General features: G+C 37.6%; 3 protein-coding genes across 4 annotated transcripts in view; 2 read left to right on the top strand and 1 right to left on the bottom strand.

Annotated features, from left to right (window-relative positions):
* LOC112149629 (multidrug and toxin extrusion protein 1) overlaps positions 1-565 on the top strand; it is a 9403-nt gene extending 8838 nt beyond the window's left edge. The window contains exon 17 of the mRNA XM_024277440.2: positions 84-565. Coding sequence (XP_024133208.1) covers positions 84-289 — 206 coding nt within the window. The 3' untranslated portion in view covers positions 290-565. The remainder of the gene's footprint in view (positions 1-83) is intronic.
* Positions 566-2441: 1876 nt separating this feature from the next.
* LOC112149630 (multidrug and toxin extrusion protein 1) lies at positions 2442-16840 on the top strand. Its single transcript, XM_024277441.2, has 17 exons — positions 2442-2821; positions 2896-2997; positions 3072-3140; positions 3304-3452; positions 3543-3585; positions 6180-6224; positions 6462-6559; positions 6643-6740; positions 13222-13335; positions 13411-13478; positions 13555-13663; positions 14445-14520; positions 14759-14828; positions 14924-15056; positions 15140-15234; positions 15328-15370; positions 16359-16840. Exons 1-17 carry the CDS (start codon positions 2696-2698, stop codon positions 16562-16564), a joined length of 1644 nt encoding a protein of 547 aa, XP_024133209.1. The 5' UTR covers positions 2442-2695; the 3' UTR covers positions 16565-16840.
* Positions 14431-24905, bottom strand: LOC112149628 (multidrug and toxin extrusion protein 1). 2 transcript variants are annotated; one of them, XM_036214890.1, is made up of 18 exons: positions 24869-24905; positions 22246-22441; positions 21830-21931; positions 21577-21645; positions 21340-21488; positions 19681-19723; positions 19553-19597; positions 19365-19462; positions 19199-19296; positions 18963-19076; positions 18829-18896; positions 18634-18742; positions 17921-17996; positions 17779-17848; positions 17562-17694; positions 17391-17485; positions 17225-17305; positions 14431-17144 (listed from the first exon to the last, which is right to left on the bottom strand). In XM_036214890.1, the coding sequence occupies exons 2-18, from the start codon at positions 22351-22353 to the stop codon at positions 16842-16844; spliced, it is 1761 nt and encodes a 586-aa protein (XP_036070783.1). In that variant the 5' UTR covers positions 22354-22441; positions 24869-24905; the 3' UTR covers positions 14431-16841. The 2 variants fall into 2 exon arrangements, with proteins under 2 accessions (XP_036070783.1, XP_024133206.1); XM_024277438.2 differs by lacking the exon at positions 24869-24905 and having other exon boundaries at positions 22246-22870.
* Between the last annotated feature and the right edge of the window lie 1196 nt (positions 24906-26101).

The following is a 26101-nucleotide window of genomic DNA, read 5'->3' as shown; positions in this document are numbered from 1 at the left end:
TCTTGGTGATAAAAAAAAAAAAAAATCTTTGTATCCAGGTTTTCCACTAGTATCCTCTCTTATTTTAATTTATTCATGTCCAGGTCTTGAACCAGAGGATGCAGAGATCTACAGCTGCCCCCCTGACACCACCCAGCTGGAAGACACAGACACTTTGTCGGTTGTTGTAAAGGATCAACTCGACTTCAGGAATCTGGTTCTGCGCAGAGGCTTAGCTTTGGCTGTCATGTTATTCATCCTGGCTGTTGGAATTATTTTAAATCTGCTTATCACTAATTTAGTCACATGATTTTGAGGCTTTTGTACTCCGTGTAGCGACTTCTTAGTGCTCAACACGAGGTGAAGGTTTGCACTGCAGCACTAAAGCAGGGCAGGAGGCGCATACGAGCTGGAGGCGGAGCACGCCGAAAGATCAACTATTGAGATGTTTCTCTGAAAGCACATTGTCCTGTGGCTGTGCTCATGTTTGTATCACAGCCACAAAGAGAGGTGACTCGAGCTAAAGAGTGTTCGACAGCCAGGGTGTACTTGAAACAATAAAATCAAACGTTCTTGCTGTCTGTGACTCACTTTGGTCCTTGACTACGTCGTCTGCAATTTTCTCCCAATTCAGCCTGAAGATGACGACAATGTAGAAAGTAGATTGAAAAATGACACAAACCAGCAGTCCCACCCAGAATCCTGCAGAGCAAATGAATAATCAGCAGAATCCAGAGCTGTCTTCACTTGAAACAAGGTGAAAGAAACTATTTAAAAACCCTAAAGCCTTAACCCTGAAGTAGCTGGGATATATAGGCTCCAGCAACGTGAACTGAGAATATGCCCCCCCCTAGAAACAATTCAAGACATTTACTGAGCTTTATCTACAATATTTTTTCATGGTCAATTTTAATTCAACAGTATCTCCAGAGTTCATATAGAGAAGGATCAGGAAACTTGGAAAGTCCCAGATTAAGTCCAAAATCATTATGAAAAAATTGGGCGATGGAGTAAATTTAGCTCAATTGCTTTTGTTTTTCTTCTTCTTTCTATTTGAAATTATTTATGGTGCTTTGCTGCCTCCTACTGGAGACTATTTCCAACTGCAGCTATTTGTAGGAAACAATCATTTGAAAATTCTTCAATCTTTTCTGCTATTTCTTCATACCTTCACTGTTTTAGACACTTATTCTGAGATCAAGTTGATTTATTAACTTTTAAAACACAATTGTGTAAAATTTGTTAAGAATTTACATTCAGAAAAACTTTAAAATCAATTTACATTTTATGGATTATTTTATTGATTTGGTTTTAAACAGAAGTGTTTTTTATTGGTATTATTATTTATATTGAAAAAAAAGGTTTGGAAAGAAGGTGTTGAAAAAGTATAAGAGCAACAATAATTATTCTGACAAATAGAATGACTTAGTAAAAACTGTTTCTCTATAGAAGTCTTTGGGATTTTAGCTGTTTGGAGCCTTCAGGCACTTCCTATAATGTGAGGAGGGCACGGTGACTCCAGGTCTCTTTTGCATATGAGAGCAACACACATTATCCACCTTAACAACACAATAAACAAACAAACTAATATAATTATGATAAAACACAAACTATGTGTCTCTTGTTTTTTTTTTTTTTTTTTTAAGCTTTGAGAATTTCAGTGGATGGCTCCCACTTGAGTCGTGGCTCAAGTCCTGCTGTTTTAACTGTCATTAGTGATGATAGAGTTCCATCCAGGACCAAACTGGTCTAGGTTTGGTTTAGGCCCAATTTACACTGGACTGGAGCAGAACCAGAACCCGCTTTGCCATGATGCATCTGGACAAGTCTTGATCCTGTAACCTGTGAGAAATAAATCATATACGTATAAAATAAGCTCTCCAGCTTTATCTTTTTTATTGTAAAATCTTTCCCAACGATCTTTTTATTATGCAGTTTAGATAATTATATATATATATATATATATATATATATATATATATATATATATATATATATATATATTGGAAAATATTTCAAACTCCATTATTGATTTGAAATCTGAATTTGAATTATTCTGCTCCTTAGCCCATCAACGGGTCTTGATCTTGTACGGGGTTTCCACTTGGTTACATTAAGGATAGATAAAAAATAAAATAAAATCAATCCTACCGGTTATTTTAATAAATGATGTGAATGAATTCCAGGAATAATCATAAAGTCTTTAGAAATTAACTGATCCAAAAGATTATACTCTCCTCTAAGAGCCCTGGATCCCAGTAATAAAGGTGAAGGGGTCGCGGCAGGTGCGTGTTGTTTCCGCACAGCCTGGCTATTAGAAGCAAGAAAACTTGAAAATCACACAGTTAGTGTGGACATGCCTCGCGGGCATCTCACTGACATGAACGGATCACGTCAACAATACGTGCGTAAAGCATTTACGCACGGGCAAGGACCCACGCAGTGCGCACACCTCACATAATAGCATCCATGACACCAAAGCAATGGTGCTGCACTATTCAGATGCGCACTACTTACACATGGTTGCGCGCACATCCGCGTAAATAAAGATCCCCACTATTGTTATTGACTCACCATCTCTGCTGAAATCATTTATGGATCTTACTCGCTCTGCTTCACACGAGACCAACACGCGGCTCTTATGGAAGATCCGCCCCCTCGCCGGCGTCCACTTTACTGGCGGAAGTGACCGTTTGGTGTCAGTAGAAAGAGAACCATGGATGAGCACCGAGACAGCGACAGCGCGCCCCCCTCACCCACACGCTTCAGACGCACGCGCTCGTTGGTTCCTGTCGGTTATAAGACAGAAATCAAAGAGCTGGCCAAGTTAGCCGGACCGGTGGTAAGCTCACTCCACGACCTGGAAGGAATTCCCTGTCCAGATGCGGCTCATAAAGCGGAGCTTTTTCCTCTCAGATGATCGCGCAGCTGATGAGTTTCGCGGTGAGTTTTGTGAGTACAGTTTTCTGCGGTCATCTGGGGAGGACGGAGCTGGCGGGAGTGTCTCTGGCTATAGCAGTAAGTAAAGAGGACACTGCAGTCCCAACAGAATCCATCCAGTCTGAGACAGTGACCCGGTTCTGTTTCCTCAGGTGAGCAATGTGACAGGTGTTTCCATTGGGGTCGGTTTGGCTTCAGCATGTGACACTCTGATCTCTCAGGTGGGAGATCATGGCTCTCTGTCATCTATTTTATCAACTCCTTTTGATAAACTTAATTTAAGATGTATTTGTCAATGTATGCATATCAACTTTATGACTAATAAGTTTGGCATAGATATTTTTGCTTTGATTGGTTAAAATCATTTCCAAATCCAAATGTTAGACATATGGGAGTGGAAACCTGAAGAAAGTGGGGGTCATCCTTCAGCGGGCCGTCCTCATCCTGTTGCTGGCATGTTTCCCCTGCTGGGCCATTCTCATCAACACCAAATCCATCCTGCTGGCTGTCAGGCAGGAGCCAGAAGTCGCCAGGTCTGAATTCTGATACGTTTGATTGATCTCTGCTTCGATGTGATGATAACCCTTATGATCCTGCTCTTTTTTTCTGTAATATAATTCTAGTTTGGCTCAGCTGTACGTGAAGATCTTTATGCCAGCACTTCCTGTAAGTTAAGGTTTAAACTTTAGGTACTTTTATTGAATTTATTTGTAATAGTTACAACTTTAGGAGAAGTAATTTTACACACAATGGTCTGTGAATGTGTTTTTTTATGGTCTAGAGATAAAATAAATACTTTAATTATTCTAAGTTTGCAAAATGTATTTAAATATAACATTCACACATAATCAAAATCATTCTAAATTGTTGTCAAGCTTTTAAATCAAGTTTTATTCTTCAAAAGTATGAAGTCTCAACATTTTTATTTAGAAAAAAAAATATTTATGGATTGTAGGGTTGCTACGACTAATCGACGACTAATCGGCTAGTAAAACAGTCAACAATTAATTTACTAGTCGTTACTTTATGTTATATGGAGTCAGAGTGTAGTAAAGTTGAAAGTTATAATGGTATTATGCTAGCTTTAGGACTTTTTGGCATTTATTAAGGTTTTTTAGGCTATTTTGGAGTTTAGCTACGGTAATATTCAAGCTACACGCTAGCCGTTTTGGCTAATTTAGGATTTTTTCATTTTTTTTGGCTAATTTGGAGTTTAGCTAATATTTCAGCTATTTTCTAGCTGTTTTAGCTAACTTTAGCTTTTTTAAGTTTATTTTAGGCTGCTTTGTAATTTAGCTAATATTTCCGCTAGGTATCAGCTTCAGCATTTTCATCTATTAGCTTCAGCAATTTCAGCTATCAACTTCAGCATCTTCCACTATTGTCACTAGCATTTTCAGTGCCCAAATTCAGCTTACAGCATTCACACTAGCAGTATCGCAGGTAATGCTATATATCTAGTTTTTAGTTAGTTTAAAGCAAATTATGTGTTTTACTTCCACTTTCCGCATGACCCGATTAGTCGATTAATCAGAAAAAATAATCGGTGATTAGTCGACTATTAAAATAATCGTTTGTGGTAGCACTAATGGATTGTTAAAACTTCTGCAAAAAAGTTTTTTTTTTATGTTTTATGTTATGTTTAAAAAGGGTGGTATAGTTTGTTAGTTTGATATTAAAGTCTCACTCAGATCATCTTTTAATTTACTTTAAAAGTGTTCCCAGTGTTCTCTTGTTTATGATTGTGTTGTTTTCTGGGACATAGTTTCTACAGAGCAGCAGTAGGTCATTAGAAATTTTGTGGGTGGGACTGTTGGCACGGAGTAAGCCTTCCCCTATTTCCCATCATCCATCTTTTAACACGTTCACCCGCTAGCTCACAGCCCCTCATAACCCCAACCTAACATCACCAGCGGTAACAACAATGGCGAGCCATATTGGAGAATTCTCGCCATACAGCTTAAACAAGGAAAACAAAGACGTACGTGGACGTACTCGCATCAGAATGGAACAGATAAGGAAGCTTGTGCCCACCATCTATATTACTTCTACAAGCAAAACTATTTTTTATCTGCTCCTTATTCATAATTTGATTAAAAAATACACAGACACTATTTTAAAGGGCCTATATCATGCTAAATGAACTTTTATGTGTATTATAATGTTAATTTTTCAAGAAGAACACTCCCAAGGCGGTATTTTGCTCCCTTCACACATCTCTGAGCATTCCTCTCCAACCCTGCTCTCTGAGCACCAGCCCCATCTAATCCACAAAAACGAGCGGGTTCCCACAACCATACATGCATGCGGGGGAACAGCCCCTTCCAAGAGTCTGTGTTGCCAGCTCCGCCCCCAGGCTAACACAGTGCTTTCATTTTATATGCACAACATGTACATCCATCTTTGCAAAAGTTTGGATATTGTTTGCTTTCGGGAGCGAAACATAGACATGCTGCTGATGCCGGCTCAAGGTTGACGTCATGAAATGGGCGGGACCTACAAGGAGAGAAAGGCGGGACTTCAGAGATCAAGGCGACTTATTTTTTTGTGGTTCTTTTTTATGAAAGAGAACAAATGTAATAAGAAATCCTTTTGTTTTTGCATTTTTGAGTATTTCTCCTTTTAAATTGCTGTCAATCAAATTGTCACAGAAAGGCTCTGTTTGAATTAATGAGCTGTTAATACGTCACTGGATCAACTCTGCTCAGCTTCAAAAGCCACGCCCCCTCAGAGTATATTTTGCAGATGAAGGCTTCAGATCAACATGAAAAATGGCTTTTTAAGACATTTACTTTTTGGGATTTTGGTTAAAAACTTCATAATCCCAATTAAAACACTACTGAGAGAGGGGGACAGAGGGGGACTTTAAGAATAGCATGAAATAAGCCTTTTCATTTCAATTATCTTGAAACATGTCTTCCATCATGAGAAAAATGCCACAAAAACATGTTAAAAACACAGTTTTCATTGGAGTTGGTCTTTAATATTCTCTGTTCCTCTAACCAGAGATAATTGCCTAAATTGAATCAACAAATGGTTTGGAGTGGACTCTTGTCCTTCCACAGTACACAAATGGAATGATTGGATCGATGTTAGTTTATTGAAAACTATTTACTTTTTGGTATCAAGTCCAAACTATGTTTCTACAACCCTGATACGGACTTATCTAAAAAGCTGTTGTCTGCAATTCTGAGCACAGGAAAGAAGCAAATGCTTCTCAAGTTCATAACATAACAGTGCTCTCTGTCGTTCTGCTGCAGGCTGCATTCATGTTTTCATTACTGTCCAGATATCTACAAAATCAGGTGAGTGTGCTACAAGTCCTTTGAATTGATATTGGTTTGATCATATAAAGGCTGTAATTCTTAAGGTTTTAACAAAAATGGGGTAAAATCAGAAAAATGCTGTAGGTCTGTCACTCTGGACACAACAATTCTTCAAAACTTTTCTTAGAATTTATGTTGTGGATTAGGTGTAAAGTTGCAAAGAAATTCCAGATCTTGTCTCTAAAAAGTACCTTTTTTTAAATCCCTTTCTTTCAGGGAATTATATGGCCACAAGTAATCACAGGCTTTTTGGTGAACCTCCTTAACGCCCTCATTAACTACCTTCTTCTCTTTGTCTTGAAAATGGGAGTGGCGTAAGTGTTTATTTTATTGGATCGTATGGTCTCAAAGCATGAAAAATCCCCAAACTAATAATTCCTTTTCATGCTCCTCACAGAGGTTCTGCTTTGGCAAACACCTTATCTCAGTTCTCCATGGTTGGGATTCTTTATGCGTACATCGTTTGTCGAGGCCTTCACAAAGCCACGTGGGCAGGTCAGTCACTAAAGCTTCAACAGGAGCTCTCAAAAGGTGCTCGCTCCTGCAAATGTTTAATGAATTCTTTGTGAAATAAATATTTTCGACTTTGAACACGTATTTTTTTATTTTTCACTGGTGATGTAGAAAACCATATATATTTTATGATAAGAAAATGCTTAAAATGTATGAGAGACTTTAATATTCCTAGATAGCCCATTCTAAATGAGTGTGCAAACACAGGGCAGTGTTGTAAAGTGGCAAAGACTTCATGAGTCATCAGAGAACAGTCCAAAGGGTAAAGCAAGTGCAGCCGAGTACGGTGAGGCTGTAGAGTAACACCTAATCCTGGCGCCTCTTTTTACACAAAGAAAGTAGTTCATTAAAATGTGGGGAAGACTGGAATGTGACTTTTTAAAAGGTCAAAATCTTTGAAGTTGAACTCTGGTCCTTTTTAAATCTATTTTAAAGGTGTTTTCATTTATTTTAAAGGAGCCATACCATGATTTCTTTCAGAGTAAACTATATCCATATACATGATCATATATCTTCTTAGGAACAGCAAAAAAAAACAAATTATGACATATCTCAGGAAGCTAGCTGATCATCGCTACCGCGAGCAGCTAGCTTTGCGGAGAAAGTGTTTGTGTTAGCCTGAGGGCAGAGCAGACCCTTCCAGGAGGGGGCGGTCTCACTTTGTGACATCAGCATGTGAGGACCTGGTTGTTTTAGTGGGTATAGGAGGGGGTGCTATTGAGATCGTACGGTTTTTAGAAGATTATTCAGAAATACATGAACAGATCAAAATACCACTTTGGGGTTGTTTATAGTGAGGAAGGAACATTACAATACACCTAAAAGCTCCAAAAGTATGTTTTTCATGGTCCCTATAAAATTGTCCCCAGTGTCATGATGTGGTGGAGAGGTTGGACCCAAACACAGGAAACCAGGCTTGGTGGCAGAAACTTAAATATAACAAAACCACGGGAGAACAAACCAGTAACAGTACAGATGAAAAATCAGGCACTTAAATACACTGAGGTTGATTAACTAAATGAATACAGCTGTGGATGATAAAGCCTGAACATGATGAGACTGACAGGGAAAAACAAAAAAAACTTCAAAACCTAAGCACAGAATCTTGATTCCCAGTGGTGCTTTCATTGTGATAATTCAGTTTTTAGCCAAAATACAAATTAATAAATAAAAAAATGTTTTCTTGGACATAGTTTCTGCAGTGAGGCAGGAGTTCATTAAAAAATTGCCAGGATGATGAAGCAACCTTGCTCCTCTCCCCATTACTGAGAGCTTTCAGTTTATATGATCTCCCACTAGCTTACAGCCCCTCACACCCCCAACCTAATGTTACCGGTGCAACAAAAATGGCCAGCAATATCCGAGCTATCCTACAGTTTTGATCCATATGTCAGCTTAGATGAGGAAAACTAAAGCCTTTTTTTTCCACTTAAGCGTTTCCATTGTAAAATGGACCCAATAAACAGTACCGACCCATACCTCTTGGGGGCCCCCCCATTGGTCCATTTAAAAGTGAAACAGAACGGTCAGCTGCTGTAGTCACCCGTTGATTGGCAGAAAGTGATGATGATATTAAAAAAGCGCCAATATAGCGCTCATTTAATCTAACGTTTCCAACGTTTGGAAGCATATGAGTTTTTGTGGTTTCCTGTGAACTCTTTTGGTCATAAGTCTTTATTGAAAATGCCTGCAAACAACAGGAAGCATGCGTCGTGAAAACAAAGCGGTCAGTGGAGGTGAGGCTTAACTGCGTGGAAATGCTTGCCTATATTAACTGGACCGTACCACTCCTTACCGGACCGGACCGCTCTGTAGAAACAAGGCTTAAGACATGCATGGATCTAGTCGGAGCAGGGAGCTTATAACCCATCAGCGTATTTTCCCACTTTGCAAACACCCTCTTTCTCAAACTGCATTTTTATTTTTTGTCTGCTCCTGATTCACAACAATTTAAATAAAGAAATAGGAGCTTAATTTGTCTAATATATGCTCTCTATTATCAGAAAATTTCCACAAAAAAAAAAACATCTTAAAAGCCAATTTTCATCAGAGTGAGTCTTTGTAGAAAGCAGAGTCTGGAAAAAACAGGCAGATTTTTTTTCCTCTGTTGTTACATTAAAACAATGAAAATGTTCAACCTTAAAGGACATAACTCCATTTTAAAACCTTACATTTGTTCATGGAGGAATAAAATTCAAGCTGTCATTCAAATTCTCTGTTTTCCGTTATTTAGGTTCCCAAACAATTTACTTTTGCACTATTTCTATTTTATATGAAGCAAGTCAGCCTGGTACTGCAAAAAACGAATTCTCTTTGCAGAATTACTTGTGTGTTTTCTGTCCCATTAGGTAAACTTAAGCGCCTTTGGTTGTTTGCATAGTAATTTCCAATTAACTCGGGCTTCTTTAAGAAATGGGGAGGAATATAAAACAGGTTGATGTAGGAAAACAATAAGCTTAAAGGTGTGTGGGACGATGTTTGCGTATAAATGCTTTTAGGGTTTGCAGTTTTCAAATAAAATATACTTATATTTAAAAATGTTTTTTTTTAAAGGAGTCCCCTTTAAAAAAAGCATTATTCTTCATTTGAACTTTGATTAATTATTTATTTCAAATTAACAGAGGTGGGACCAAGTCATTGTTTTGCAAGTCCGAGTCAAGTCCCAAGTCTTTGTCCTCAAGTCCGAGTCAAGTCCCAAGTCAAAAGCACTCAAGTCCCAAGTCGAGTCACAAGTCAACACCAACAAGTCTCAAGTCGAGTCACAAGTCCTACTATTAATGTTTCAAGTCATTTCAAGTCATTTAATAAACAATGTGATATTAGTTACATAGATTATGTGTGCTTTTAAGAACTGCATTTTGAAAGCATTTTAGCTAAATTCCCACTGAGTTGATGCATCCCCACTTCAAAAATCCAAAATAATTTCTCTATAACAAAAACACAGTTTACCACATTTGAAATGTGGTAAGATGGAGACAGCAGGGAACCAGGGTAGTCTGGATATTTAAGGGGTCATACCATGATTTTCTTAAGCCTTTCAGAGTGAATTATATCCATATATATGATCATATATTACGTTTGGAACACTAAAAAAACATTCATGAAAGACTACCAGTTATTTTCTTTAGTTTCTGTCCTACCCGGAAGTAAAACAACTCGATTCCTGAGGCTCCGCCTGCTGCTGTGTGTGACTGCCGACCATTTCATGGATTCATTCTAGAGCCAGCAGTGTGTATTCGTTTTTCCCTCAAAAATAAATATTAATTATTTTCAAAGATGGATGCACATACCATCTGCCCTCACTAGGCCTGGCCATCAGTACACTGCTTCACAACAGAAATACACTCAACGACTGTGCCCAATGGGGGGGGGTTCCTAAAGGAGTCCCACATCTACTGGGATACTGTTTGAGCTGGAATTTATTCAAGACAGGACACAACCAGAAGATAGGTTTTCTGCATTTAAATGAAAGTTTTTTGCTGATCATCATTAGCTCAGAGGAGAAATTGGGTGTTGGTGTTAGACTGGGGGCGGAGCTATCAGAGCAGACTCTTCCTAAAAGGGGCGGTCTCACTCTGTGACATCAGATCATGAGGCTCGTTTTCGTGGGTATGGGAGGGGCTGCTGCTAACAGCGCAGTTTGTAGAGGATTTATGGTACTCAGAAATGCATGAATGAATCAAAATACCACTTTGGAGTTCTTTATGTGAGGAATGAACATTAAAATACACTTAAATGCTCAAAAAGTTGTTTTTTCATGGTATGGTCCCTTTGAATCCCCTCACTACAGACCAGAGATGTGCACTTAAGCTTGTGGGTGATGAGGTACTGACTCTTTCAGTCTAAATTAATAAACCAGTACATTTACCAACCAATGATTCTATTTCATTTCAGCATTTTCTTTATAAACAGAGCGGATACAGGAAGAAGAACTGAGGAAGAACGTAAAATGCAGAGTGGTTTAGTTCAGGGGTCTGCAACCTACGACTCCAGAGCCACATGTGGCTCTTCTATCCCTCCATGGTAATAGTAATTCTCAAAAATTTAGAGATAAGATATTATTTTAGCAACATGCTAACATTTATGGCTAATTTGTTATCTACTGGAGTTTTTAGGCTAAGTTAGAGTTTAGCTTTTATTTTAGCAACATGCTAATGTTTTTGACTAATTTAGTTATAGAGTAATTTTAGGCCATTGAGGAGTTCAGCTAGTAATTGAGCAATGAGCTAGCTTTTTTTTCCTAATTTGGCCTCTAATTAATTTTTTAAACATTTTTGGCTAATCTATTATCTCCCTGAGTTTTGGGGCTAATTTAGAGTTTAGCTTTTATTTTAGCAACATGCTAAAATTTTTGGCCGATTTAATTTGCTGAGGTATTTTATGCTAGTTTGGAGTTCAGCTAGTAATTAGGCAGCAAGCTAGCTTTTTTGCTAATTTGGCCTCTACTAAAAGTAAAAGGTAAAAATGTTTAAAAAAATCAAATTTTGAGAAATGCTAGTATTTTTTATATTTTTTACGCCAAAAAAATAGATAGAATTCATATATATTAAAAAAAGAAGGTCATGAATGCAAATCCAAATTTCTTAAAGGCTAAAGTAAGATGCAGTTCTAGGTTTGATCAGAGCCCAAATGGCTCTTTTACTGTTAAAGGTTGCCGATCCCTGGTTTAGTTTGACTAAAAAAACAAAACAGAACAAAATATATGAATAGTACATCTAGGTTTATGTTAAACATTTTTGTTGTGAAATTGATTTTTTGTTGTTTGAGATACAATTTTTTTGTATTCAGTACAAAATTTCTGTCAACTTACTGTCAAAATATCTCACATTAAGTTAACAGGAGTTAAGTTAAATTATGTATTCAAGACAGAAAAGTAGGATTCAAAACAAAAATGCTAAATGTAAAACTAAATGTGGTGTGTGTGTATATATATATATATATATATTTATATATATATTGGTACATACAGTATATTTATAAAGTGACTTTAAATTACATTTTATGTATAAATATATATTGCAAAGTTATGCAACAAATATTACTTTGTTCACGCTGTATTTGAACAGGAAACACTCTGAATACAGAGATTATGAGTATATTTATGATTAAATTCATTAGAATCAAATAAATTGTATTCATGGTGGACAAATCTTCTTTATCAGAAGTACACATCTAATGATAGCAGGTGAAACACTTAAATAAAGACATGCAAACTGAAAACTCTTAAAGCAGTAAATGTAAATATTTTGTCAATGAAAAAGGAAGGAACAGCAAATATTCAAGAGGGAATGTGACCCCCAGAGAAAGAGGATGTTTTTTTACTAAAACACACCATAAAACTTAAAGCAGCAAAATTGGTAAACTGAAAAAAGGGAAATAAAGAACCCTATGCAGCACATCAGTGAATTCTATAATACATTTGCTGGATTTATATCAGAAAACGACAGAGAACAACCGAGCCCGCTCCACAGCAGCCCTGCTGTCCCGCTATGATCGCTCGCGTCCTGCCCAGATCCAAGGTAAAGATCTGAGTGGTGGAAATGTCCAAATCACCTGTTGTCACTCTGTGATTATACTAAGCTGCATGGTGTCACAGTGTACCGCTAACAGAGTTTACAGTCTCATTCATTTAACAGCAGCTAGCGGTTAGCCGCTAAGCTAGCGCCAGCTTTCACTCAGAACTTACTTGATTTTGCTGCTCCTACAGTCAGATGAAGTTGGTTGTTGTTGAATCTCTGTGAGTAATCCTTTAATCCACATGCTCTGCAAACTGCAAACCGTTTGTTGTTGACGATCTATAAACTTTTATGCTAGAAGTAAAAACACCGGCAAACAGGAACTCGTGCTTTTAAAGGGGAGGCGGGACTATGTTTTTCTGCAATTTGATTGGTTGGACTGTCACATCAATCAAACGTGGCTCTAATTTGATTGGATGTTGGGCCGACACCGCAGACGGATGTAAATAAGACAGATAGAGAGACCGCAGTGCGCGCGGCTTTCTCTCTTTATACTTTATACTTTATAATCCGTGGATTTGGGGGGAAAATGGCAAGTCTTTCCGAGTCAGAGGGCTAAAGTCCGAGTCAAGTCACAAGTTATGTATATCAAAGTCCAAGTCAAGTCACGAGTCAGAGGTAGGAAAGTCCAAGTCGAGTCTAAAGTCGTCAAATTCATGACTCGAGTCTGACTCGAGTCCAAGTCATGTGACTCGAGTCCCCACCTCTGCAAATTAATGAATCAAAAAATAATTTGTAACAGGATTATATCAGAAATGGTTTAACAAACGACTTACCTAGTGCTAGCGATGTTAGGACACATTTTTGAAGAATCACGACCACATTAAAGATTCATACATTCTTTAACTGTAACTATAACGTTTTGTCCTCACGGGATCCTTACATCCCAGCCGTTTTTCTTTGTTTCTATATTTGATATTAAATGTACATTTTGATCTTTTCAACAGGCTGGTCCAGAGAGTGTCTCCAGGACTGGGGCTCATACATCCGTTTAGCCATCCCCAGCATGGTCATGATGTGTGTCGAGTGGTGGACCTATGAGATTGGAGGCTTTCTGGCAGGTACTGACCCGCTTCTATAATATCCCTAAAAGCAGCATTACTTACATAAATCTAAAAAAGTTTGTTTTTTGTAAGGTCTTGTAAGTGAAGTGGAACTTGGAGCTCAGTCGATTGTCTTTGAATTGGCTAATGTTGCTGTTATGGTGAGCTCTGCGATACAAAACCGGTTTTCTTTCTTAAGCGTTTAATGACTGTTTTGTGGTTTTTCTCTCCTTATAGTTTCCTTTGGGTTTCAGTGTTGCTGGTAATGTTAGAGTTGGAAACGCCTTGGGAGCTGGAGATACAGAGCAGGGCAAGCTGTCTGCTAAACTCACACTCTTCTGTGCAGGTAGAATGCTTACTGTTTCTTTTTTTTTTCTTTTTTTTCAAAGTTCCGGACCAATTCTGCTTAATTTGGCCCGGTTTGAGTCCTGGTTTGTATTCAGACTTCCTTTCAACTGGTCATTTTGTTTCCAACCAAAGCTTGTAAGCTGACATCCCATAATTCCCTGCTACGGTAGCCATTTTGGTCCAGTTGTTCCGCTCCAAGCGAAGCCTATTAGATTATAATTTTTTTTTATTTCAAGCAATCAAGCAAGAATAATACATGTCCGAGACAATCAATCAACATAAAGACATGTCAAATATAGGATAACTACACATCAATGATAGACTGCTTGAAAGTGAATTTATATAATCCTACCAATCCGCAAGACTGAGGAAACTCATACCGAGCTGGAGTTCACGAACCGAGACCACCTCAAACAATGGGTCCAAGAGAAAATCACATGAATAAATCATGTGACGTAAAAACACATTAAAGATCAAAATGGCAGCCGAAAATAAAACTATTAAATTTTAAGAAATAAATACAAAATTCCAGAGAACATGACACAATTCTAAAACTTAAAACTAAATAAACATTTCCTGAAATCAAAATGAATCTGTATTTTTTTAATCATTTATTTTGATTTCTTAAATGTCATTGTGATCTTTAATGTACTTTAGCATTGAGAGATTTATACTTAAGGGCCACCGTACTTTTGAATATTTTAGATCAGCATTTTGTGACCACATTGTGGTTTCTCCTCATCTCCTACACATGTCAGACTGTTGTTTTTTTACTCCAGTGTTGGTGTCTGTGGGCATGGCTTCACTCATCGGAGGCCTGAAGGACCACATCTCTTATGTCTTCACAAACGACGAGTGAGTTCATTTCTTCTATTAATCACACTTTCTGATGTTTGTCTTCCCAGAGTGACAGTCACTCATACAACGTTGGCGTTTGACTTAATGATATAATAAACAACCTTCCCGACCTTTAACTTGATGAACTTTGCTTACCTGTTCTTTTACATATTAACCAGGATTATATCAGTGGCACTATAGGATGTTATGTTGACCCTTATACTCTAATGTGAACAATATAAATCTGTTTTTTCAGGAAAATCCGAGAAAGAGTCTCAGACGTCATCCCTTTCTATGTTCCGTTCTTGCTCTTAGATGCAACATCTGTACGTTTTTTCTTTTAAGAAAACAAAAAAAAATATTTCATAGCTTCTTGAGTTACCTTTTTAAAAAGTTTTTTTTTTTTCTTCCACATGATTAGGTTGCTTGTGGTGGCATCATAAGAGGAGCTGGTAAGCAGAAAGTAGGCGCCATATGCAACATTGTGGGATATTATGGAATTGGGTTTCCTGTTGGAATCCCACTCATGTTTGCCACCAAATTAGGAATTAAGGGTAAGGTTATTTTGAATAGTCTAATAATTAAAGTTACACTTAAAATTGTTTTAATCAAACTGTGAAACTCTGTATCACCTCAGGGCTGTGGACAGGCCTCTGTACCTGTATGTCAGTGCAATGCACTTTCTTGATTTTCTATATGATACGAGTGGATTGGAAGGATGTCACAGTGGAGGTCGGTCTTCAAATGTTAAAATGTTTATATCATCTTTAGTTGGTTCTTTAAAAATTAATATTTGAAACGTTTTTTTTCCCTTCTCACATGCAGGCTCAGGTCAGAGCAGGAGTGTGTGAGAGCGACACTGAAACAAGTAAGAGAATGCTTATTAGTTAGCATTTAACATAGCAATTTATTTTCATTATTTTTTTTATTAATTTGTTTCTTTCTATTCATTAATGCACTTTTTGTCAAATCTTTTGCTCTGCTAATTGTTGTTGTTTTCTGCAACTTAAGATTTTCTGCAATTCAACAAAATTGAAACAACTTTTGCCGTTGAAATACACAAGGAATGCTCTTCTGCAATCAAAAGTTCTACATACTTGTTTTGTTATCCATTGCTCGTTTATTCTATTTGCAAAAAAAAATAAATAAATAAAAAAATAAAATAAAATAAAAAATAAAAAAACAAGCAAAGGGAAACCTAAATTGCTGTGTCTCACACAGTTAAATATTTGCTGTTATGGCTTCAGTCTTATTTAAGTCTGGGTTTTCTCCCTCTTTATGCATAAATCTGAAGATGATTGTTTTGGCTAAATGCTGAAAAAAAATGAGTAAAAGCTCCCTTCTTAACAGAAACTGTTATTATTTTAAACCTGTAACCCAATAGAGTTGCCTTTTAGTTCTAAAAAGACAGAAATTATATTGACATAACATTTCAGAGGCAGATTTTCTTAAAAAAAAAGCTGTTTTGTTTCTTTTTATACTGTATATATTTTTGCTTTACAACTAGAACTGGACTTTTAGTTGAACTCTTGAGCAGAAAGGATCAGGATTAACAGTATTTATTTCTGTTTTATTAAATAATACCACATTTAACAAACCATTTAAGTATCAAACAAAGTTCTTCAGGAGAAGTTAAAACTGGCAGTTCAAGAAGAAATGTTGTCGTGATGCTGTTACTTAACCCTCGTATTGTGTTCGGGTCTAAACTGACCCATTTTCCACACTTAAATGGGTCATTTTGACAAATATGTTAAAAATATGTATATATATTTTTTTAGATTTCAATGCAGTCTTGGTGAAATAAATATTTTGTTTTCTGTTAGTATCCTCTCTTATGTTTATTTATTCATGTCCAGGTCCTGAACCAGAGGATGCAGAGATCTACAGCTGCCCCCCTGACACCACCCAGCTGGAAGACACAGACACTCTTCCGGTTGTTGTAAAGGATCAACTCGACTTCAGGAATCTGGTTCTGCGCAGAGGCTTAGCTTTGGCTGTCATGTTATTCATCCTGGCTGTTGGAATCATTTTAAATCTGCTTATCACTAATTTAGTCACATGACTTTGAGGCTTTCGTACTCCGTGTAGCGACTTCTTAGTGCTCAACACGAGGTGAAGGTTTGCACTGCAGCACTAAAGCAGGGCAGGAGGCGCATACGAGCTGGAGGCGGAGCACGCCGAAAGATCAACTATTGAGATGTTTCTCTGAAAGCACATTGTCCTGTGGCTGTGCTCATGTTTGTATCACAGCCACAAAGAGAGGTGAGTCGAGCTAAAGAGTGTTCGACAGCCAGGGTGTACTTGAAACAATAAAATCAAACGTTCTTGCCGTCTGTGACTCACTTTGGTCCTTTGTTGTGATCCGTAGCTGTGGGGAAAATTTGATCTGTGTAAGTTGTATTGAGCCAGTCCATAGTGCGGTTTCTCTTAGAAGAAATGTCTTTTGGCAAAGCCACGAGGAAATGGACGCTGAGTCCCACAGCGAGAAGAGCCAGAGCTGCTAAAGCAGTGAGGCCTCGCCTGAGGATCAGCTGGGAGGTGGAGAGACGATTGCCTTTCTGCTGCTGGACCTCGTGTTCCCCATCAGTCTCTGCACTCCCATCACGATAGTCTGTATTAACAGGCATGTAGACGTCCATCGACTGAGAAAAAAGTCAAAGGGACCTGAGTTTGCATGAATTAGATTTGTAGGAAAAGCAGGAAGTGAAAAAAAGGTACATACTCTCCTGTTGTAAACTGCAATGCCCTCCGTGTCGGACATATCAGCCGCGCTTAAAGTCGTTTTCTGCGCTCTTTTCACTGCCTGCATACAAACAGATTTAGCCCTCACACTTGATTGAATTAGTAGAAACAATCCAAATCCAAAAAAGGTGATTAATTCTGTCTACCTCGACTGCAATTTTCTCCCAATTCAACCTGAAGATGACGACAATGTAGAAAGTGGATTGAAAAATGACACAAACCAGCAGTCCCACCCAGAATCCTGCAGAGCAAATGAATTACCAGTGGAGTCCAGAGCTCTCTTTACTAATAGAGTTAAAGGAAATATTTTTAAAAACCTAAAATTCTGAGTTTTGCAGCAAACATCAAAGTAATGCTCAGAGAAAGCCCCAGGCAGTAGTATCCGATGAAATTAGCCACAGCTGGTATCTTCTGTTTGCCTGCTCCCAGGAAGATGCCGGTGCACACACACTGATGCAGAAAAACAGTTAGCAATGGTGGCTATGCTGACTGGATTTACAGTGTATGCTTGGCAAAACTATGAAATAGAGTTACCACAAGACCGTCAAAGAACTGTAGGAAGCAGTACGCAGTCATCAACTGAGACACCAGGTGTATGATCCTCCTGAAAGTAAAGGTTGTTTTCCTGTATCTGGATGCAAAAACCAACATCAGTCCTGCTGAATTTCAGACTCACTCATCTGCAGTGAAAATAAAACCAATCACTGTCTTGGTGGAGCCGAGCACCAGGCCTTCAACGACCGCAATGCTGCCTGGGGGAGGATAAAGGGGAGAAAAGTTGATTACATCAGTCAAACTGATTTTTAAAATACTTTAAAGTTCCACTTAAATAGTATTGATTTATTGTGAAAGTGTTCCCACTGGTCTCCAAAACTTCCTTAGCTTTCTTTTATCATCTTCTTACATCATCCATTTTTTAAAATCTCTTTAGGATGCCTTATCCATGGAAATGTTGGTTTTATTATTTTTTTCTGTGTGTCTCTGGTAGTTAAAAGAATTCTCTTCTAAGTTGGATAGGAGGAACTTTTTTCTTTTAGAGTGGAAGTAAGCCTGGAATCATTTCCCATCATCCCTTTGTTAACACACTCTCCTCCTAGCTTACAGCCCCTCACAACCACAATCTAACTATAGCTGCGCAACAAAAATGGCGAGCAATATTGGAGCTGTCCAGCCGTGCAGTTTGGAGAAAGATGTGAGGAAAACAAAGACGTTCATGGATCTATTTGTCTGCAAGTGCATGCATCAGGGAGCTTGTGACTCGCCGATTGCCTTTTTCTGCTCCTGATTCACGATTTGAATAAAGAAATACTCAAAAACACTGTTTAAATTATAATTTTCCTTGTACTCCAAAAACACAATCTTCATTGAAAATAATGATGCACAGCAAACCTGCAAGAGAGAGAGCCACCCTGCTGGTTAGAAGGGCCCCTGTGTTGTCTCCTGCCCCGAGAGCATTCCCCACCCGAGCGCACGCCGCCGCTTGAATACCAAGCGGGAACTGGGAATTCAAAGCAGGTAAAGGAATAGACTTTGAAGAAGATGGAGAGAGAAAAGTTGCTGGGATGTGAAGTCGGTGCCACATACCATGTAGGTTATGAAAGACACCATAATAACAGCATGTTGGGCAGCCAGCTCATCTTCACTCATCATTCCTGGACAAATGATGACTTCACATTAATGAACTTATCGTTTTTATGTAGTTTAATTTTATGGATTACCTGCAAAGAACCCTCCAAACTCATAAACCCACCACTCGAAGCATTTCATTAATGTGCTGGGAACAGCCAGCTTCATGTAGGAGCCCCATTCCTGCAGCGATTCCACAGACCAGCCTGCAGGGGGAGCAAGACACTCAATTATAGAGCAGGGAAACTAATGGAAGGGTGGGGGAAAGAAGTAATGCAGCTAATCACATCATGACATCAACCCTCTTTTTTGGATAACTGTCCCTCACCTCCCCATGTTTTCACGTGGATCTTCCTCCACCAAATGTAAAGGAAGAGAAACGCACAGATGTAAATCTGGGACAGTGTGTTTGCTGCAGCAGATCCACTGAAACAGATAGAGGGGTTAGAATTCATACTAACTCTCTGTGAGATGTGATGCTGAAGCATAATTACCCCACACCAAGATCCAGCCAGTATATGAGGATGTAGTTTGTGATGATGTTTGCTACGTTTCCCAAAGCGGCGGTGTACATTTGTGGCAGAATGATTCCCTGAAAGAAAATGTGACTTCAGCTGCTTCACCAAACATGAATTTAAAAGATTCACAACAACATCACAGAGTTAAGATGTGCTAGAAGTACCTGATTTTGGAGGTACGACACTTGAAGATTATGCAGAAACATCGCCTACAAAGAAACACAGTTATTTATCTGACAATTTGTGATGCACAAACTCATACTGAAACTGTAAAACAGATGAGATGACTCACTGGGACTGCAGGAAGGAAGGCAGTGATGTAAAACTGGGCAATTCTGAAAAAAGAAAATGTAAAATAAGCAAAATAGGAGTATTTAAAAAATTGACTCTTATTTTCATGAAGCTGTTCACTCACAGAGAAGTGTGTTTTTTTTATATTTTTGAAGCAAGATGAACAAGTTTTTAAGGAAATATAGTCATATGGATATTTTTAATGGCATTACTTTTTTTTAAGTTAAATACAATGAAATATGTGAATTAGGTGGACTTCCTGCATCCAATACAAATGTTTTTGATGTATGTGTTTTTATGTAATAATAAATAGAATGTGTTTTTTGTGTGTTTTACTATGTAGATGTGTTGACTTTGACTATAAATGTGCATGTATTGTGGTTAATATACTGAATAAATTAAATGAAAATGAGATTAAGCATCTTTATGGGAAAGTTAAGTCAGCAGCGTACGTACTCTAAAATGATTGGAATGGGAAAAAACTTTTACTATACTGATGATAGTATTTGAGCTTAATTAAAATTGACTTAAGACATAACCTTTGAAAAAGTTTTTTGCTGTAAGTCATTACAGAGTATAGCAGCCCAAATAAAATAAAATGAAATAAAATGAAATGAAATAGAATAGAATAAAAATAGAATTAACTAAGTTAAATATAAAGTATGAGTCACACGTGGGGAAACTTAAGTTTAAGAAAACATGGGAACAAAAATAGACATTATTGAGAGACAAATTTTAAAAAGTGAAAAAATAATAATAGACAATATATGCACGCTTTACTACCATATTAGCTCAGTTTCCATTAAATATAAAATTGTGCAAATTGGATTTGCTAACTTAGAAGAAAATTTGCTTTTATAAAAATAAAAAAAATAATAAATTGTGCTTGGAGGAGGTGGTTTTTGAGACATATTGAAATTGATATCTCAAAACTGAAATGGAAACACTTTTTTAGAGTCGAATGAGTCACGTGACCAACAATCGGATACCGCGCTCAGCAGGCGACACAAGAGGTCCCACAGCGTCACACGGCTCATCAAAAGTTGAGCATGTCATGCAGAACTGATGGATCCACAGCTCCTCTGTAAAATCACTAACCACAATTTTCAAAAATTGCCTTATCCGTAGTCACTGCCATGTAGCTCGCTGCTCCATAGCCTGAATAAGACGCCAACGTCTCCTTTGATAAATGCTGATGAGTACTAGTGCTGTGACAAAAACTGGAATGTATCTGAAATCAAAGTTTTGTTCACATTCAACGCCGTGTTTTTATCAGGTGAGTTGGTTTGCATTTATTAGCATAATTATGATTTAATGGAAACTGTTGCGAAATTGTATTTTTTCAGCTTTTTTAGAATTTTGACAAAGTTTTCGCATATTTGTATTAAGAATGTTGATGCTTATTTAGCTACCTGAAATCTAACATATTAGTGCAACATAGGAAGCATAAAGAACATGCTAACAAGTTGACTAAATCCATTGAATTCTTCACTTTGGAACAATTCTGCCAAGCCTGGCGTAAGACTGAGCGGCGCTTGTTAGATTTGAACTAACAAAAAAAACACATCATGTGTCCATTTTGCATAGAAATTGAGGTTCTCCCAAAGGGTTCACATTCTTTTTCTTGCAATAAAATTCTTGGTGTACTGTCCAAATGTACCTGGCCACGTCGGGGTCCTGGCCTAAACATAACAGGATGGCCTGAGCATTAATGAGCAGCCCCCAACAGGGCAGACAGAACAGCAGCAGGATGATGACGCTCCTCTGAAGGATCACTCCCACTTGCAACAGGTTCTTTCCTCCGAATGTCTTTCAAAAGAGCAAACATTTTCAAAAATACAAGCAGAAAAGAACGCAAAAATATATTTTTTACATCATGATACAAAGAAAATCTGACCTGAGAGACCAGAGTATCACATGCCAGTCCCAGCCCGTATCCTGTCGCTGCAGTGGTGACATTAATGGTCTGAAAAATTGTATAATGTTGTAAGCGATACTTTGATTGAAGGGCAAGTGTGTAAAACAGCTCATTGGTTTAATCAAATAAGTCAGTCCCAATTAATTTTAAGCCAATTATCATGGTGCGTTAAGGAACATTTTCCCCCAGCAGGCTGCCTGGAACTCGTGTGTACATTTTGAGGAGCACTTACTGCAGAAGCTAAGCCATATCCGGCCATCACTTCATTTCCCAGACGACCACAGAACATTGTCACCACAAACGGAAGCAGGTAATTGAGGATCCGAGAAAGCAGCTAGAAAGCCAAGAAAGAGCGAAGGTTAAAAACGGACGCCTATTGACTGATGGGGGTTTTGGCAAACACGTGTTACACTTAATGGCTCGCTGTCATCAGTCTCGTCTGGACTCACAGACACCGCCTTTGGAGGCTGCAGACAATGCCGGCCAAACTTTGTTTTGTGTCTATTGATTTGTCCTTTGACACCTTGAAACCTTTCTTTACAAGCAAGTGACCGTCATCAATCTTCTTTTCTACTGCGGACATCTGCTGGTGAAACCCAATCAGCGCTTTCTCCTGAAGACGCAGAAGGTCATGCGAACAGGTCTTACCAGAGGCCCCGTCATCCTCAGGATGTGGTACAGCTCTTCCCGGTGAGCCTCGGGAACGCTGCGGCGCACCCATCTGCAGCAGAAGAGCCTGTCGCTGGACCCCTCCATGTTTGCAGCATAAGTTGTTAAAGTCTTTACAGCCAAGTGTCTCTGTTTTCAAGCATGAGTGTTGTTGTTTTTTGCCGTTCCCTGAATTCTATGAAAGGATGGGAATATTACTGAGGTCGCTGCTGCCCAGGAAAGCGGCCTGAGACAGCTGAAACAACACAGATTGTAGAACAAAGGCAAGAAAACACATCGCAGTCACATCAAAAGGCGAGTTTGGGGACTTGGAAGGGAGAATGTTTGGATTTTTGTGATGAAACGAGCAAAATACAATGAGCCCCCACTTGGTTTTGGTCAGTGAAAAACTAAAATCCCATCACTTTGAACTAACAACAAATACAGATTAGTGCAACCACAGGGAATTAGCTCAATAGACTCGTTGCAAACTCACAATTACTCTTTAAGAATTGCTATTTTTTTAAGTAAATTCTCAAAAAAAAAAAAAAAAACATGTTGTAACTAAGGAATTTTTTTTACCATTAGCGTAAATGGGATTTTGAAACTGAAAATTCGTATAAAAATAAATAGATTGTAAGTTTGCGGAAGAAATATAAAAAGAAAGAGGAGTAAACCTTCACTAATTAAATAACAAAAGAATATTTTCATTAGAAATAATGAATAATTACCAATTTTGTCATCTTTTCTATTGACATTAAAAAAGTCTTTCCCATAAATCTATTAAGTGTTTTTAATCTAACACATTTTAAATTCAGATGTTCCAGTAAATATTTATAAGTTTAAATACGAGCCACTTGTTTCTTGTGAACAACAATATCTGGTTTGAGAAGGGTAATTACCCAAAAGGATTGAATCATGTTCACACGCCTGTTGTCTCCTTTTTTGCACAGTGGAAAAAATATCGGCTGTGAGTATGTGTGGTATTGATCCAGTCCTCTGTTGGCTTTTTCAGTCTGGGTCTCTGGTAAGGGCACAGGGAAGTGCACGCTTACCCTCAAACCATGTAAAATTTTTATCAAGACTTTTATCATCGCAAATAACAATCCACCTGGATTTTTTTTTGTTTTTTGTTTTATCTAGTTAGTCTTAATGTCCAGTAGAGAAAAAGGTTTAAATGACAATGTTAAAAATAAAAAACAGCACCAATAATCCCTCACATCTCATCAACACATCTCATCCTTTAGTGCAGCTAATCTGATTTATTTGCCTTTGCAAGACTTCATCTTTCATGTTTTTTTCTTTCCGTTAAACCAGAAGAAAGAAACAAGAAACAAAACACAAATGAACATTTCCAGCCAGAAACCTGCAGAGAAAAAGAAAAATGAATCCATTAAAATCACAGCAGGCAGAGCTTTGTGAGCCACTCTCCCCTTGTGGAAAAGCTCAATTATCTTGAAGCCTTATCACCTAAACAAAACACAGTCATTCCTTAAAATTAAAAAGAAGTTTTTAGTTTTCCAACCAACAAAAGTCACGTAGAGTGAAAGACGGCCCCTGTGATGTGCACCGACAAAGGGAAACACCAATTTACTAAAATGCTCATGCTAATTTATTAATATACAGGTCAAATATTTATTTTAAACACACTACAGGGCCACAATTCTTTTCCCTGTGTCAGCATTTATCAGAGCCATACAAGTCAAAAGAGATGGCCAAAAAGACGTTTTCATTAGGTATTTTCTGGGATCTGATACATCTTTGAAATTGTGTTTAGAAATAGAGATAAATATGTTTTATAGCAGGACAAAAAAGCAGGAAAGAATCAATTAAAAAATATATGTAAACTGGAGCACAAAAAACTCTTTAAGCTTTTAGAAGCCTTAAAGTGAACAAGATGGGGAAAAAAGCATTCTGCAGACTCACCAGACAACTGAAAACTAAAGGAAACAATAATAATAATAAAAACTGCAATCACAATTAATTACATGTTTACGGTTAGACTGCCTGAAAACAGTTCAGAAAATAAACAAAATTTTGCTCTTTTACCCATATAAGATCAAATAACTGAAAAAAATCAGAGATAATTCTTGTTTTGTTGCGATGATCCAGACTTGTGCTCTGAAACATTTAAGAAGCAAAGCATCTAAAGTTTATTTCTTCTTAGTTACTTGGCAACCACGGGGTCCTGGCCCAGATATAACAGGATGGCCTGAGCATTAATGAGAAGCCCCCAGGAGAGCAAAGAACAGCAGGATGATGATGTCACGCTGAGGGGACACGTATCCACAACAGGGTCTTTCTTCCAAATATCTGTATGCCACGCCTGTGCAAGTGTGGTTAAACATTAAAATTAAAAAATGTTATAGATACGGCATGAAAAAAAGATATGAGAACAGAAACATCTAAAGATGATCAAACTAGAAGAATCAGAGCACAACACCCCTGCGGCTGCCGATTCTGATTTGTAACCTCACCATAATGCAGTTGAAAATACACTAAAGTTTTGGGAAAAAAGCTATGAAGATTTAGAATGTCTTTTTTTGTACCTGTTATAAAATCACATTTCCATTTGCTACTTTATAATGGTAACCATTGAAGCATAAAAACAATGAGCACTTACAGCAAAAGCTAATCCATAGCCAGCCATTACATCATTTCCCAACAGAACATTGTAACCTCAGAAGGAAGCAGATAATAAAGGATTATAGGGAGGTGCTAGAAACACAAACATCAACACCCATAAAGTTAATACCTGATAGTGATGTTTTACTGTTAATAGTTAAACATTTCCTCATCTCTGCTTCCAAGTCCAATACAAATGTCTAATGTTCCATCACAGATGTCTAATATATATCTTACAGAGTTCTTTTATAGTTGATTAAAGTATTTTCTTATACATTGTATACGTATCACATCTGCTACCCGATGAGCTAACTGCAATAAATGTGTTATTTCTGATTTAATTTGAAATGGAAAACAAAGAATGTTTAAGTCGTCCTGATATAACCAAATTTTGCTTTTAATGCTTTATATTTCTATGCATGATATAAAAAAAGGTTTATTAATATCTTAAAAAAAACTGTATTGATGTAAGGGATATATTTTTTTGCATCAAAATGTTGACATATTTTTGACTATATCGTAACTCTCTGCTTACCCAACGATTGTGATTCCAGCGGATTCTGAAGTGCAGGAAAGCAGCACTTTACAGTTGAGAAGTGTTTACACAATCAATGTAAATCGTCTGATTCTGTTGCAGCAAAAAGCAGCTTTACGCTATTATGCAACACTTTACATTAGTGATGGGTTGCATTTTGGTGGAAAACCGATATAAAAAGCCACTCAGAATCAGCTGATTTTCATTGATTGTCCATGGGCCTCAATTTTCCAAGAGCCCACAGTCTTCTGGCATAAAATCAAAAATATGCGGTCCCCTGCACTTTCTTAGAACTGTGTACGATTTCTTGATTGTGATTGGCTAATTTACATTACAAGCTGTTATAAACATATGGCAGCAATGTGGCTACTTGACCTTCAGAGCAGACTTCTTTGTTTCTGTGATCAAAATCTCATTTTTTTTGTAGTTATAAATAAAATAGCTAATTGTGGGGTATTTTCCTGTACACTTTTTTAAATGTAGAAATTTACAGTGAACATCTGATAGTGAATAATATGTAAATGTATTTTATTCTATTTATGTATGCTCTTAAATTATCTAATTCACAGTAGGTCTAATTTTGGCTTAAAAATGATTTAGATGCGTTTCTGGCATTGACATGAATATCAATGGATACTCCAACCCCTCCCCTTCCGTGTTCCAAATAGGAAGTACCAGTGGGTTGCAAGAAGACCA

Source organism: Oryzias melastigma, linkage group LG13 (assembly GCF_002922805.2).
Source record: "Oryzias melastigma strain HK-1 linkage group LG13, ASM292280v2, whole genome shotgun sequence".
NCBI lineage: Eukaryota > Metazoa > Chordata > Actinopteri > Beloniformes > Adrianichthyidae > Oryzias > Oryzias melastigma.
The sequence above is the reverse complement of the archived record's forward strand: the minus strand, read 5'-3'. Positions and strand labels throughout refer to the sequence as shown.